Source organism: Aedes albopictus, chromosome 1 (genome assembly GCF_035046485.1).
Source record: "Aedes albopictus strain Foshan chromosome 1, AalbF5, whole genome shotgun sequence".
In the NCBI taxonomy this organism is placed as follows: domain Eukaryota; kingdom Metazoa; phylum Arthropoda; class Insecta; order Diptera; family Culicidae; genus Aedes; species Aedes albopictus.
In genome coordinates, this window is record NC_085136.1 from 71,747,360 (window position 1) to 71,764,022 (window position 16,663).

The 16,663-nt window shown below is 45.9% G+C and overlaps 1 protein-coding gene across 1 annotated transcript; it reads right to left on the reverse strand.

Annotated features, from left to right (window-relative positions):
* Positions 1-6,238: 6,238 nt before the first annotated feature.
* Positions 6,239-6,870, reverse strand: LOC115269042 (uncharacterized). The gene is made up of 2 exons (XM_029877337.2): positions 6,542-6,870; positions 6,239-6,468 (listed from the first exon to the last, which is right to left on the reverse strand). Exons 1-2 carry the CDS (start codon positions 6,812-6,814, stop codon positions 6,304-6,306), a joined length of 438 nt encoding a protein of 145 aa, XP_029733197.1. The 5' UTR covers positions 6,815-6,870; the 3' UTR covers positions 6,239-6,303.
* Positions 6,871-16,663: the final 9,793 nt, after the last annotated feature.

Below are 16,663 nucleotides of genomic sequence, written 5' to 3' on the forward strand. Positions count from 1 at the left end.
TGTTGAAGTGATTATCCCTAGTGGGACGCGTGCGGTTGGCTAGGCCACAATTTTTGCCGCAAAAGTTCGTTTGGTTTGAGTATAGTTCACGTTTTCATTATATCACGTGGCGCATTGTCCGATTATCGAGCACAGCACTGCCGTAATTCTGCAAAGTGACGTAAGCGCCATTCAAAATTTCGACATTTTTTGGTATATTTTATATAATATCTGGTGTAAAAATAACACTGTGGTATGCTTGCTGTATTAAAATGCAAGATCTAGTCGTAATCTATCATCTATGGAACAACACTAAGAGGATGAGTAAGAGTTTTATGCATAATAACCAAAAATTGGGTCAAAACTCTCAATGTCGCTTACGTCACTTTGCAGAATTACGGCAGAGCAGTGCAGCACCCCCCGCACACCGCGCCGCTCGCGCGGCCGTGATCGGCTTCTTCCGGTGAGTACCCAAGCTCATCGTCGTCGACAGCAGCAGCCCACCGAGAGAAGAGCAGAGAGTGTTCAATCGCCCCACACCAACGACGGGCGCTCAGTAGCATCTCGCTTCCTCCCTGTGCGGGCCATCCGATCGCTTGGACCTGTCGTCGTCGAGCCTGTGGCTAAACAGAGTGCACAAAGATAAGTACATAAAGTTACCTCTCGTTGTTCCCCCCTCGTTTCCCCCCTGACTCTGATTAGATTTAATTTGCAGTTTTTTCTCACTTTTCCTGTAGCGTTAATTTTGTCCCTTGTTTTTTTATTATTTCTCGTCCCCGTGATAGTGTTAGTTTAAGGTTTTTGAGTGCCCCGTGGTGGTAGTTAACTACCACAATGGGCGATGATGACGATGGCGGGGGTACGTCGTACCGCATCAACGAAGCTTTGTTATTGGCATCGGACTGCTCGAGCCAACAAGGCGATGTAAATGCTAATCCCTTTGTCTCCCTTCACCCTGGCGCTTCTGCAATGCACACCAACAGTAAATCTGTTTCGACGTCCCCCCGCCTCAAGGCCTACCCTCCCGACTTTGGCGGGCCATATGTTGTTTTCTTCCGACCCAAAGGCAAACGTTTGAACACCGTTCAAATCAGCAAGGATCTGACTAAGCGGTATTCTTCCGTTGTCTCCATTGACATGGTCGGTACAGCTAAGCTTCGGGTGACAGTAGGTGACCGAAAACACGCTAATGAGATTGTGGCCTGCGAGTTGTTTACTCTTGAGTACTTCGTTTACCTTCCGAGTGCGTCGATAGAGATTTCGGGGAAGGTCGCGACGCATCTTTGACCTGCGAAACGATCATGCAAGGCTGTGGTCGTTTCCATAACCCTTCTCTACCTCCTGTCCAGATACTGGATTGCCGGCAACTGCATTCGGTCTCCCAGGAGGGCGAGAAGAAGGTTTACACACCATCTGATGAATTTTGTGTGACCTTCTCCGGATCTGCATTACCAGATCTGCTGGCGATTGGCAAACTTCGGCTACCTGTGAGGCTGTATGTACCGAAGGTAATGAATTGCATCAATTGCAAGCAGCTGGGCCACACCGCTCAGTACTGCAGCAATAAACCTCGCTGTGCAACATGCGGGGAGAGACATGTGGATGGTGCGTGTAAAACGCCGCCCAAGTGTGTTTATTGTGGCAGCGACCGTCCACATGATCTGATTGATTGCCCAAGGTACATACAGCAGAAAAAACATCAAAAACGATCGTTGCAGCAGCGATCACGGCGAAGCTACGCCGAAATGCTGAAAAAAGCTGCCCCGACCGTTGAATCCCGTAACATCTACTCGTCTTTATCTCTCGATGATCATGGCTCTGACTCTGAGGTCGGGGACGGGGTTCCCTTTGTTTTCAAGGGTGAAACTAGGAAACGGATGAGGCTTCAGAGACCCACCAAAAAACCTCGGAATCTGCCTAACGACGACCCCCAACCCACCATGACAAATTTCAAGAGTAGTAAGAAAGTCACAAAACGTTCCCCTCCGGGATTCAAAATCCAGGACGAACGAGACTTTCCATCACTCCCGGGAACATCTAAAATCCCAGATGTCCCACGTTTTTCGAATTCTCAACCGAAAAGACAGCATTCGGAGCTCCAGGAGCAACCTCAGGGTGCGCCATTGTTTACGCTCTCTGGCATCGACCCCTCTTTTGAAGCAGTTGGATTCTAAAATGCCCCTCCTTGCGACAATCGTATCTTTCGATGGCTAATTTAACCACTGAGGTCGAAGATACGATTTCGGTTCTACACTGGAACGGTCGTAGTATTACACCGAAATTAGACGTTTTTAAATTTTTAGTTAACAATTTACAATGCGATGTTTTTGCACTATCCGAAACATCGCTGACACCTGATGTTACCTTACCTTTTCCCGATTATAATATCATTCGCCTTGATCGATCCGACTCGTACGGAGGGGTGCTTCTAGGGATCAAGAAGCAGCACTCATTTTACAGAGTCGATTTTCATCCGATGACAGGCATTGAAGCCGTCGCATGTGAGGTGACTATCCGAGGTAAAACCCTCAGTGTTGCCTCCATATATCTTCCACCGAGAACTGCAATATCTCGCAGGGATCTCGCCCACATCTGCTCGGTTATGCCCGAGCCTCGGCTGCTCATGGGAGATTTCAACTCCCATGGTACAGGCTGGGGGGAACTGTACGATGACAGCCGTTCAACGTTGATATATGACCTCTGCGACGACTTCAACATGACAATTTTGAATACCGGAGAAGTTACACGAGTGGCACCTCCAGCTCAAGATGGCAGCCCTAGAAACAGCCGATTAGACCTCTCAATTTGTTCGAGCTCACTATCGCTGGAGTGCACATGGAAGGTTATCCAGGATCCCCATGGTAGTGATCATCTGCCGATTGTTGTTTCTATTTCCAATGGGTCACATCAACCTCCATCTATCGACATCGCCTACGATCTCACCAAGCACATTGACTGGGAGAAGTACGCAGAAGCAATTATCGACAGTGAGCAATCGGTAGAAGTCCTTCCACCGCGGGAAGAGTATCAGTTTCTATCAGAACTGATCATCAGTAGCGCGCTTCAGGCACAACGTCGACCAGTGCCAGGTCCGTCGGTTCGCAGGAAACCCCCCAATCCGTGGTGGGATAGTGAGTGTACAGAAATCTATCGCGAGAAATCCGCGGCGTTCAAAGAGTTTCGGAAACGCGGTTCGGTCGAAAACTTCAAGCGGTTCGCTTCCCTTGAAAGCAAGTTCAAGAACTTGATCAAGGCGAAGAAAAGCGGTTACTGGCGTCGGTTCGTCGAGGGTTTGACGCGCGAGACTTCGATGAGAACTCTTTGGAACGTCGGTAGAAGAATGCGTAACGCGTCGTCGGTCAACGAGGATCGAGAAAGCTCTCCTCGATGGATCCTCAAGTTCGCAAAAAAAGTTTGTCCAGATTCCGTGCCCGTGGAGCGAATAATTCGTGATGTTTCCGACGATAGGGACGACATGGATAGGCCGTTTTCAACGATTGAATTCTCACTTGCTCTTCTTTCATGTAACAATTCCGCTCCAGGAATGGATCGAATCAAGTTCAACTTGCTTAAAAATCTCCCCGACGTCGCTAAGAGGCGCTTGTTGAACTTGTTCAATCAGTTCCTGGATAACAACATCGTTCCGGACGACTGGAGACAAGTGAGGGTGATAGCTGTTCAAAAACCCGGGAAACCCGCGTCGGATCATAATTCGTACCGTCCAATCGCGATGTTGTCTTTTCTACGGAAGCTGTTGTAGAAGATGATTCTCTTTCGACTGGACAAATGGGTTGAATCGAATGGCATGTTGTCAGATACACAGTTTGGTTTCCGCAGAGGCAAAGGGACGAACGACTGTCTTGCGTTGCTTTCTTCAGAAATTCAGCTTGCCTTTGCTCAAAAGCAGCAAATGGGCTCAGTGTTTTTGGATATTAAGGGGGCTTTTGATTCAGTTTGTGTTGATGTTCTTTCCGACAAACTACACGAAAGTGGCCTTTTACCCATTCTGAACAATTTTTTGTATAATTTGCTGTTTGAGAAGCAGATGAGTTTCGCTCATGGCGACTTGACAGTTTCACGAATTAGCTACATGGGCCTTCCCCAGGGTTCATGTCTAAGCCCCCTTCTTTACAACTTTTATGTCAGAGACATAGATGATTGTCTCATGGAAAACTGCACGTTAAGGCAGCTTGCGGATGACTGTGTTGTCTCTGTAACGGGATCAATAGCAGTCGTTCTGCAAGGACCACTACAGGATACTTTGGACAATTTGTCTACTTGGGCTCTCAAGCTGGGTATCGAGTTCTCTCCGGAGAAAACTGAGATGGTTGTCTTTTCTAAAAAACACAAATCGGCTAAGTTTCCGCTCGTTCTGATGGGTAAGACAATCAATCATAGCATGTCTTCACAATACCTCGGCGTCTGGTTCGACTCCAAATGCACCTGGGGGAAGCACATTGTGTATCTGATACAAAAATGTCAAAAGCGAATCAACTTTATGCGAACTGTTACCGGAACATGGTGGGGAGCGCACCCGGAAGATCTTATCAGGCCGTACCAAACAACCATTCTGTCGATTTAAGAATACGGTAGTTTTTGTTTTCAATCCGCGGCGAAAACACACTTGCTGAAGCTTCAACGGGTTCAGTACCGCTGCCTTCGGATCGCGTTAGGTTGCATGAACTCGACTCACACAATGAGTTTAGAGGTACTTGCTGGTGTACAGCCTCTGACAGACCGCTTTGCGGAGTTGTCGTTCCGGTTCCTCATCCGATGCGAGGTTGTGAATCCGTTAGTCATAGAAAACTTCGAAAAGCTGCTCGAATAGAATCCCCAAACTCGTTTTATGAGTGTGTACTACTGGTACATGACGCTGGAGGTAAGCCCATCTCCGGTTAACACCAATCGTGACAACTTCTCAGACTTCGACAGCTCCTCTGTGGATTTTGATCTCTCTATGAAGGATGAGATCACCGGTATACCGGAATCTTTTCGTTCCATAGGTATTCCACAAATTTTTGCAAGTAAGTTCGGGCATGTTAGCGGGGCCAGACAGTTCTTCAAAGATGGTTCCAAAACCGATGATTCGACTGGATTCGGTGTCTACAACGAATTTCATAGCGCCACCTTTATGCTTCAAAAGCCATGTTCGGTATATATTGCTGAGCTAGCGGCTATATACTACACCTTAGAGTACATTCGCACTCTCCCACCTGAGCACTACTTCATTTTTACCGACAGTCTAAGCTCTCTGAAGGCTGTTCGGTCAATGAAACCGATGAAGCACTCAGCGTACTTCCTGAAAGGAATACGCCAAGTCTTGAGTGCTTTGTCCAAACGCTCATACATCATTACCATAGCTTGGGTCCCTTCACATTGCTCAATTCCGGGCAATGAGAAAGCGGACTCTCTGGCTAAGGTGGGCGCTAGCGAAGGCGATATTTACGAGCGTCAAATCGCCTTCGACGAATTTTTTGAATTGGCCCGTCAGGAGACCTTCATCAGCTGGCAACACAAATGGATAGATGGAGAGATGGGTAGATGGTTTCCCTCCATCATTCCACAGGTGTCGAAGAAGCCATGGTTCAAAGGGTTGGATTTGAGCCGCGATTTCATTCGTGTAATGTGTCGGTTGATGTCCAACCACTATTTGTTGAACGCACATACCTTCCGTGTTGGGCTCTCAGAAAGCAATCTCTGTGTCTGTGGCGTAGCTTACCAGGATATCGAACATGTCGTGTGGGGATGCAATGAGTATCGTGAGGTCAGATCTGAGCTGCATGAAATTCTCCGGGTCCGAGGAAAACAACAGAAACCCGTTAGAGAAGTGTTGGCAGACCTTGATTTGGAATACATGAATCTCATATATCAGTTTTTGAAACGTGTTGAAGTCAGAGTTTGATGTACGTTCATTGTTTACGTTGTCCACCTTTTGGTTTTGTTGTTCGCCCCTGTCTGTCGTCACCCCCCTTCCGTTTGTCCTCTTCTTGTCGTTGTCTACCGATAAAGTCCTTTCTTTTTAGTTCCATTACAGATATGGACAATTGTCCCATCAATGTATTAGTATAAGTTAGCAAATAATTTAGTTTTAAATCTGTGAGAATCTTTCTTTTAAAGAAATGTTTACCAACAACTGTATTCAATTACAACATATACATTTATTACACACTTCAAATCCGCACATTATTTTACAATCATAATAACAACAACAACAACAACAACAACAACACATATATATTCTGACAGATTAACAGACAAGGTATTTATAACGCAAGGTATTGTACATACAAAGTATCACATCTCCTTTTTTCTCAAGACATTGACTCATCCATTGTAGTCCTCCACATAGTCATCAAACCTTAATGGTCTGCGAACTGCACGCTTCGGCCTGGTATCAGAATTGGCTGTACCGTCGCTTTGATCGTTGTTCATTTCCATAGGAGAGACAGATGCATCCGTTGATTGTTGACCTTCCGGAACTGGTTGAATCTGTAGAGAAAAAGAATATTGTTTTTAGAACGTCTAGCTTTATGATGGCTTGATGAACCAATTCATCTTATACCTGCGGCGGTGAGGAAACAACCGAACCTTCACCCTGCTCGCCTTGAACTGGTAGGGAAATCTTTTTCAAATGAGCCGAGTTCCGCTGGAAGATTTTCCCTGTAGATTCATTCTGAACAGTCATCCGCGACCCTTCCTTTGAGAGAACTGTATATTCTGCTGGACCGTATGTCGTACTAAGTTTGTTTCCTGGAGTCAAATTCTGCATCAGGACTGTGTCTCCTATATCGATTTCTGACACTTTAGCGTGACGATTTGCGTTCTCCCGATCCATAGACCAATATTTTTGATTCCAATCTCGATCACGAAAGTCTTCATTAGATGGCGCTGTTTCTAGCTCCTTCAATGATGGAATTTTGGTTCTAATAGTACGTCCTGTTAACAGTTCTGTTGGCGTTTTCCCAGTAACCGAATGAGGAATCGAATAATACATAATCAGATAATCATCTAAATCCTTGCGCCAATTTCGTTTCAAAGCACAGCTGATTTGCAACCTTTTTAAAAGTGAGCGATTCTGCCTTTCAACTTCTCCATTCTGCTGAGGCCAATATGGGGTACTATAATTGAGAAAAATGCCATTTTGTTTACAATAGTCACTGAAGTCTGTATAAGCGGAGCACCCAGCGGAATGTGATACGCGAGAGCAAAACAAACACGTGTGTTACGGTCGAGTATAAAAGTACAGAATGAATTTTATTTGACAAGTGATACACTGTAAAGTTCAAGTACCCAAATATCTGATGGCATTTACCCAGTGAATAGTTTGTTCTTCACACCCCTCCTCAAACGAATCACGCTTCAATTCCCATGAAGGTTCGGTGCCTGGAGAATGGCACAACTGACAGACCCTTGGTGAGTATATCGGCCGGTTGATCAGCCGTCGGGATGTAGCATAAGTTCACCTTACCTTCTTGGACGCACTCCTTGATGAAATGTAGCTTTACCTCAGTATGCTTGAGTTTCTTGGATGAGCCGTCCGACTCGGCAATGGCGATTGTAGACTGATTGTCTTCGAAGATAACCGCAGGCTGATGGTCATGGATGCCCAATTCCGTGAATAGCTTAGAGATCCACAAAACTTCGCAAACACAGTCAGCCAGCGCATAGCACTCAGCCTCGGTCGAGGAAAGCGCCACGGTCCGCTGCTTCTTGGTGCTCCACGCTGTCGTAGCACCGTAGATCTGGATCAGGTATCCTGATACCGAATGTCGGTCGTTCACGTCAGTGGCCCAATTTGCATCGGCAAACCCCACTAGTTGGCGACCAGCAGTATCCGTTCTCCTGTAGATCAGTCCATATTCCGGTGTTCCCTTTAGATAGCGAAGCATTCTTTTTGCGTGTTGCCAATGTTCTTCTCCGGGGTTGCACTGGAACTGGCTAAAGTACGAGACGGCCGCGCTCAGATCCGGGCGAGACGTCACCACCAGGTAAGTTATGCAGCCGATCAGTTCCCTATATGGTTTGTGCAAGTTCTGGTTGAGTTCCGCTTTCTTAAGCTGCAAGCCTGGCTCCATCGGGGTCGATGACGGCTTACACGACTCCATTCCGAAGCGCTTCAGCACAGAATCCACATACTTCGGCTGACTCAGCTTCATTACGCCTTTCTGTCTGTCTCTGTCGATTCGAAGTCCCAGGAACATTCGAGCTTCACCGAGGTCCTGCATCTTGAATTCCTTCCTCAGCATTCGCTTCACCGTCTTCACTTCGTTCAAGTTCTTCGCGATGATCAGGACATCGTCCACGTATAATAACAGGTACACTGGTCCTGATTTACCTGCCCGGACGTAAAGACAGCTATCCTCCTTGCATCGACGGAATCCGCATCGTGACATAAACTCATTGAAGCGGTCGTTCCAGGCCTTGGACGCCTGCCTCAACCCATAAATGGATTTGTTGAGTCTGCATACTTTATCCCCCTCCTCAAATCCTTTTGGTTGACGCATATAGATGTCCTCAGTAAGGACTCCATTGAGGAAGGCGGATGTCACGTCCATTTGATGGACTTCAAGGTCGAACTGATTGACAAGAGCAAGCATTGTACGAACGGTCGACATTTTGATGACTGGCGCATACGTTTCCGAAAAGTCGAATCCGAAACGCTGCGTGAAGCCTTTAGCGACTAAACGCGCCTTCCGCTTCTGAACAGAACCATCCGGGTCGAACTTGAGCCGGAAAACCCACTTGCAGTCAATCGGTTTTCGCCCGGCCGGCAAGTCCACCAGCTGCCAGGTGTTGTTTTCAGCCAGTGACTTCAGCTCCTCGTCTATGGCAAGCTTCCATTCAGGCCAATCTTCCAGTTTCTGCAGCTCTTCGACGGTTTCAGGAACATTTTCGACGTAGCTTTCGGCGTTCAGTGCATATGCGATGCACAGGTAATCACTCAGCTTCTCTGGGGGCTTCCGAACTCGCTCACTACGACGTAGACCTTCTTCCGCGTCGCCGTTGTTCTCCTCCTCAGCTTGATCACGATTTTCGCCGAACAGCCTATCATCCGCTTCATCAAACACCTCATCATCGGAATCTTCATCATTGCGGGAACCAGGAACGGAGCCGCCTCCAGCGTTAGGCAATTCACGCTGGGCATCCTCACAATCAGCAACGATCTTCGAAGAAAACGGTCCTAGCAGTTGACCATGACTCACACACTGGTCGACATGCTTCGAATTTTCCGACTTGCATTCGATGTTCCGCTGTCGCAGGGCTGGTTCATCCACCACGACATCACGAGCGATGAAAATCCGCTTGCCGTCCCACAAACGGTACCCGCCACCGCCGTATCCAACGAAGTAGCTGATCTTGCTGCGAGAATCCAGCTTTCCTCGCTTCTCCTTCGGAATCAGGCTGTATGCCTTGCTCCCGAACATCCGAATCCTGGATACGTCCGGCTTATGCCCGTACCATAGCTCATACGGTGTCTTATTTGTGGTTAGCGCTGCCGTAGGGCTCCGGTTGACGAGATAGACGGCCGCCAACACAGCCTCGTTCCACATATTCCGATCCAGTCCGGAATCCGCTATCATTGCTCTGGCCTTGTCGAGAATGGTGCGATTGAACCGCTCACTGACCCCATTCTGCTGGGGAGTATATGGGACAGTGAACTCCACCTGAATACCCTTGCCTTTGCAGAAATCAGCAAATACCTTGCCGACGTATTCCCCGCCGTTATCGCATCGTAAACGGCTGATGCTGGTATCGAAATGGGCTTCGACCATCGCTACGTAGGTTTTAAAGCAATCAAACACCTCATCTTTTGTGCTCAGGATGTAGACCGCACAAAAATGAGTGAAATCATCTGTAAAGGTAACGAAATAGCGCTTACCGTTCCATGAAACCGGGGACATTGCACCGCAGACGTCGCTGTACACCAACTCGAGAGGCCGAGAGCTCCGCGGAAGTGGCATATCCTGGAAGGGTTTGCGTGTCTGCTTGCCTTCCACGCAAGGGACACACACGCCACCGCCGCCACTGTTAACAGCTTCTTTCTGCAGCGACATTCCTTTCACCATATCTTCACGGATCATCTTCAGTAAGCCACTCTTCCCAATGTGGCCGAATCTTCTGTGCCACAGTTCGGCATTTCCGACAGCCTTCTGCGACACTAGCACCTCAGAGTTCACTGGTTTCTCAATGTCAACGTTCAGTTCGTACAGTCGATCCGACCGACTGCCCGTACACACAACCTCACCATCCCGTTTGATCACCGCACTGTTCTTGGAGAAAATCACTTCCATTCCAAGCTGTCCCACGCGACGGATCGAGAAGAGGTTGTAGTTCAAGCCCGGGACGAACAAGACGTTGTCGACGACGCACTTCAACCGACGTTTCCCGACGCGAGCCACGATATCCACTTTTCCCTTGTGGTGGCTACTAAGCACTTCACCTGATGCAACCTTTATCAGCACTGGTGCATCTAGCTTCTGCACGTCTCGGAGGTATTCACTCGAACAAATCATGTGGTCGGACGCGCCGGAGTCCAAAATCCACTTGAATCCACCTTCCCCACACAATTTTTCGTTTTTGTCCACACAACTACTGACGAACGTGACCTCCGTTTCACTGACGTGCGCTTTTTCCTTCTTCTCGAACTTGTTTTCCTTCTTCTTCGGCTTTACGCCATCCGAATCGCGACGATGGGGACACTCCGACCGTTTGTGCCCCACCTTCCCGCACGAAAAACACTTCAGTTTCGATTTGGCACTTTTTCCGGCGAATGCCGTTGATTCCCCACTTCCTCTAGCATCGTCACAATGTTCGCGCTTCACACTCTCACTCAGCAGACGGGCTTTGACAAAGTCAAGAGTGCACTGGTCTGCCGACAGTGTTTCCAGCACGGTGACGAGTTGTCCGTACGATGGCGGCATCGTTTGCAGGAGGTAAAATACCACCAACTGTTCCTGCAGTTTGATTCCAGCTGACTCCAAGTCCCGCACCATCCGCTCGAACTGGAGCAGATGCGCCTGAAGCGGTCCGGATTCCTCAAACTTCATCGCTGACAGCTTTTTCAGGAGGTAAAACTGCCCGGAGATACCCTTCCGAGCGAACGTATTCTCAAGCGTCGTCCAGATTTGCCGCGGCGTTCGCTTGCCCTTGATGTATTCAAGTTGCGAGTCGGCAATATTCCGGACTAGCACCGACTTGCATTTTACGTCCTTCTTCTTCCTCGCCAGCAGTTTTTCCTCCTTCACGCGCTTGACGTCAGCACTGTCGGTCACCAACACCTGAATTTCGGCTACCTCCTCCGGTTCCGCACGAATGCACTCGATGAGGTCCAGCTCCTCCAGGTGAATTTCCATTCGGAAACACCAGTTGTTGAAATTGGCAACGTCGAAAAGATAAACTTTCTTTTCCTCCTCCATTTCAACGCACTGCGCACTACCGACGACGTCAACAGCAACGAGAAAAAAACACTCACACTCGCGACGACTTTATTACCGCACGGCCCGGGGCAACACAACTTTTTGCCATACGCTGCGGGGCAGCTTCTCCTTCCGACGACCAAAAAAAGTTTCGCAACGCGTTCCAACGTGCTCACAAAAGGGGCTCGGGCTATGCTGGGACCATAACCTATAAGCGGAGCACCCAGCGGAATGTGATACGCGAGAGCAAAACAAACACGTGTGTTACTGTCGAGTATAAAAGTACAGAATGAATTTTATTTGACAAGTGATACACTGTAAAGTTCAAGTACCCAAATATCTGATGGCATTTACCCAGTGAATAGTTTGTTCTTCACAGTCTGAACTCAAAAACTGTTTAGCATTATCCAGGGTGATCGTTCTAGGAAACCCTAGTCGCCTAAAAATACTATTCATTCTCTCCACTGTTTCTCGTGCTGTGATTTTTGTCATTACTTCAACTTCCTTGTATTTGCTGAAGTAATCAATAATAACAAATAGGTATTCTCCAGATGGCAAAGGCCCTAGAAAATCGATAGCAACATCTGTCCATGCTTCTGATGGTAGCGGTCTTCGTCGAAATGGTTCCGGCTTTTGTGGTAATCCCACTAACCGACATCCTTCACATGAAGCAACCCATTTGGAAATCTCCTTATCCATCCCTAGCCACCAAACTCTTTCGCGAAGTCTTCGCTTCATCGCTGATTCACCTGGATGACCTTCATGGGCCAGTTGAAGAAATCTGTTTCGCAAAGACTTCGGAATCACCATTTTGTATCCACGAACCACCAGCTCTTCGACAACACCCAACTCAGCTTGAAAAGGTTCATACGGTTTAGTCTCTTGGTTGCTCCACACCCCGCTACGTAAGCTTTCTCTTACTAGTTTCAATTCCTGATCTTGATTTGTTTCATTCTCGACCTCAGTGATGTCTACCGGTGTTGATTCGAGTATAGCCAAAACCAAAAATTTCTCTCGTTGCTCTTCATTTTCTCGCTCTGCAGGAAGGTGGTCTGTTAACCGTGACATTGGATCTGCGATATTGGCTTTCCCTTTCCGATATTTCACCTCAAAGGTGAAGGATTGTAAGCGTAAGACCCATCGTACTATTCTCGGGCATGGGCGCGAAGTTGAAGAAAATATCTTTTCGAGTGGTTTATGGTCAGTCTCCAGTTCAAATTTCCGGCCTATCAGATATGTAGAGAATCTCTCCACTGACCATACTAATGCCAAAGCTTCTTTCTCCGTTTGACAGTACCGTTGTTCTGTGGCAGAGAGGGTTTTGCTGGCATATGCTATAACTTGTGGGTCTGCATCATTGTGTCGATTTTTGTATTGTACCAACACTGCGCCCATCGCAACTGGAGATGCATCAGCAATCACTCTTGTGCGTAGAGAATTATCGAAAAATTTCAGATGTTTTACATTAGAAATCATCCTCTTCAACTCTTCAAACGCTTCAGTATGAGCAGAACTCCACTTGAATGCAACTCCTTGGTGAGTCAGTTCACGTAATGGAGCAGAGATGGTTCCCAAATCCGGTAAGAATCTTCCCACATACGTGACCAACCCAAGAAAACTTCTTAATTCTTCAGCATCTTTAGGAACTCTGAAGGCCTTCAGTACCGCGACTTTTTCATCCGCTGGTTTAATTCCTGCGTCTGACACATGATGTCCTAAGAAATCTAGTTCAGTAACTTTGAACAAGCATTTCTTAGAATTTAGTAACACGTTATGCTTCTTCAGAACATTCAGGACTTGCTCCAAACAACGATCATGTTCTTCTGCATCCGATCCAAACACGAAGATATCATCGATGAAATTTATAACGTTTTCACAGTTTGCCAAAAGTTGCTCTTTAATTTTTTGGAACATTTCAGTGGCACAGCTAATTCCAAACATTAATCGCCTATAACGGTACATTCCGCGATGAGTAATGAACGTTGTTATTGAACGAGAAGATTCTTCAAGTTCGATTTGATGGAATGCATCCTTAATGTCCAATCGTGAGAAAAATTTGGCTGACTTAAACCGAGGCAGAAAATCATCTATGGTTGGCATCAAATGGTATTCACGTTTAACAGCTTTGTTTGCCAACCTCATATCCACACAAAGTCTGAGGTCGCCGTTATCTTTAACTATGACTACCAGTGGGGAGACCCACCCACTGTACCCATCAACCTTCTCGATTATCTCCGCTGCTTCTAACTGGTCTAGTTTATCTTCAATCCGACCGAGCAATGCCAGTGGTGGTCTTCTGACATGCTGAGCTATTGGAGTTACCGATGAATCAATAGGAATGTGTAATTTGTGATTTTGTATTTTTGGAAATGCTGTTTTGCATACAATCTTAAATAAACATGTGAACATAAAAAAATATATGAACAAGAAATATTCTTTTAGGCTATTCTAATTTACATACCTTGTTGACGTCAACTTGTTGCTTCGGTAAACCAAGGCGCAACACGTTCAGATCTTTCGCAGTTTCTTTCCCCAGGAGAGGTTGATTTCCATCCTGAACAACGTAGAAACGAGCTTCCTGATTGACCAGCTGACTTTCGTCCTGTAGTTCCACTGTTGAATCAAACATCCCGAGTACCTTCATTGGTTTTGCTTCTATTCCATAGCCGCAGAACTGATGATCGACTTTTGTAGTCGCATTCCTTATTTCAACACCTTGCGCTTTCAAACGATTCCACGTTTCGCCATCAATGATGTTCTAGTTGCTACCCGAATCGATCAGTATTTGGGTCATGACACCGCCTAATTTTATCCAAATAAACTCGTCTCCATCACCAATCGCAAAAATAAAACTTTTCGGTTTCTCGTCAACCTGCTCATTCTCAACTTGTTCATCCGATATTTTCCTAACTCGATTTGATGACCGCTGTGATGGACGCTGAAGATTTCCCGCAACCGGACGAGATCCTGTACCCTTCATGCTGCTTGTCTTACACTTTTTCGCATAGTGGCCGACTCGCTTACAAAGATGACACTCCTTGTCGCGCGCAGGACATTTGGGATCAATGCAAAGTGTCCCTTCCTCCCACAACGTCCACACTCTATGTGACCACGGCGCACATTTGTATCCGTCTGAAGACGATTCACGTAAGAAGAGGTACTTGGTATCGACATGCTAGAAGGACCGGAACTGGGACCAGCAGTCATCTGGCTAGCCTGATATTTCACAGATTGGTGAGATGCAACAATTTTAAACACATCGTCTAGCTTCAATGAGTCTCTCTGTAATAACTTCTCCCTCAAATCAGGAGGAGAAAACAAAATGATCTTGTCAATCACGCATATATCCCGGCTTTCTTGAACAGTGGCTCCAAAATTGCATTTATAGGCTTGTTCGCGGGCTCTAAGCATGAATTTCTCCAAATTTTCATTTGGATCAGGCTTCAATGTCCAAAATACATTTCGTTCCATCGACTCGTGATGCTTGGGAGCGAAATATTCATCTAGGTTTTCCAAGGCAACCTAAAATCATGAACCTATTAATGATACGCTACATATTTATGAGAAATGTCGTCCTACCTGGTATGGATCAACTCCTTTCTCAGCATCTTCTGTAACATCCGCATCCGGAATCGATTGGAAAACATCTTGCACATCGGTTCCTGCTCTTGCCAGCAACAAGTATTTCAATTTAGTTTTATCCTTCTCACCACTTGCGGTAACAATGTAATCAAAGTTCCTCTTCCATTTGATCCATTGTCCGCGAATCTCATTTGGTGGTAGCGCCTTGTAAAGAAATGGCTGAATTTCCCATCGATCCATTTTGCTGTAAGAAAAACATTAGTGATTAACTAACTGCTTACGGCATTTAAGCCTTCAACTAAATGTTAAACTTGATTGTGTTTACATTTTCCGCCTTCAACGGCATCATCCGCCTTACATGGCTAAAATCGCCTTCTACGGCTCTAAATTATCTTAAAATCTATCGCCTTGATCGGCTCCTTCCACCTTAATTGGTTCTATTGCCCTAATGGCATATATCGCCTCCATTAGCAAGTTTCACACATTTATTCATCCGCCTTTCACGGCCATTGTCCACTTGTTTTATGTGAACCACAATACATCCGGCATTTAAGCCAATTCTTCTCAAGAACTAATTTATCAACACTTATCAGAACCGTAGAAATTGCACATTTATAGATCATCATAAGACTCATGCTCAAAGTGATGTATTTACCTGATTGAATAGCAGAGAATTCGGCACCGTAATCATCGAATCAAAACACTTTTCAATCACTTTTAGCTTCCTGCTGCAACCACGGGTGGAACCAATCAAACTGAACTATACTCACTGCTCACACGTAGTGTTCACCTTCTCGTCGCCAATACACGGAGAAAAATCAGAGCAGCTTGAAACAACCAAAATATTTGTTGCTCATCAAAGTCAAAATTTGGTTGACATCAAGTAACATTTAATTAATTCAAGGCCACTAATTTGGTTGCCACCAATCATGTTGATAGGTTGTTTCTACCACAAGCAAACAATATGAGTCATTTGTTGTTTCAACCAAGTTTATAATTATCTTCGATAAAACTGTAGTTTGTTTTTACCAAATGTCAGGTTCTTTAATTGTTAATGCCAAACCAAGGAACAAACTAAAACTTTAAGACGATTCAACCAAATCGGCCCATCGAGTTAAACTAAAATTTTGGTTGGAGGAAAAATGATGCCGTTTTTGGTTTGAAATCACCAAATTCTTAGATTGTTCGATTCTGTCATCAACAGCCCATCGCCGGCTCGGTGTTCAATGCATAAACATCGCCATTTGCTTTGCATTAGATTGCATTAATTTGCAAACAACTGTTAAAACATTTTCATACGAATCGGTTTCCAGGTAAGTTTTAACATTATTCTCGCTCGTTGGTGATTCTCACTGTATAATCACCGTATAGTTTCAGATTTTGCGGTACCGAGGATCTAGAAACCAGAAAATGGCTAAGTGTTGCGAGGAGTCACGACATCGGTTTTTTCTTTGGCAAAGGTAAGATAAATGAAAAAAAAACTGATTACCTTTTAATCAAGCTTTTTCACTGGCCCTCCTATATAATGGTGAAAGCCTCCAATGGATTGAACTTCCGTAGATCAGCATCGTTTTCAACGTGGTTTTAATGAAAAACCAAGGTGAAGAAACCAACTAGCGAATCCTTGCTGCTGTAACTGAACTGCATTTTATTATAATAATGTAGGAATATTTCCGTTTGTAACA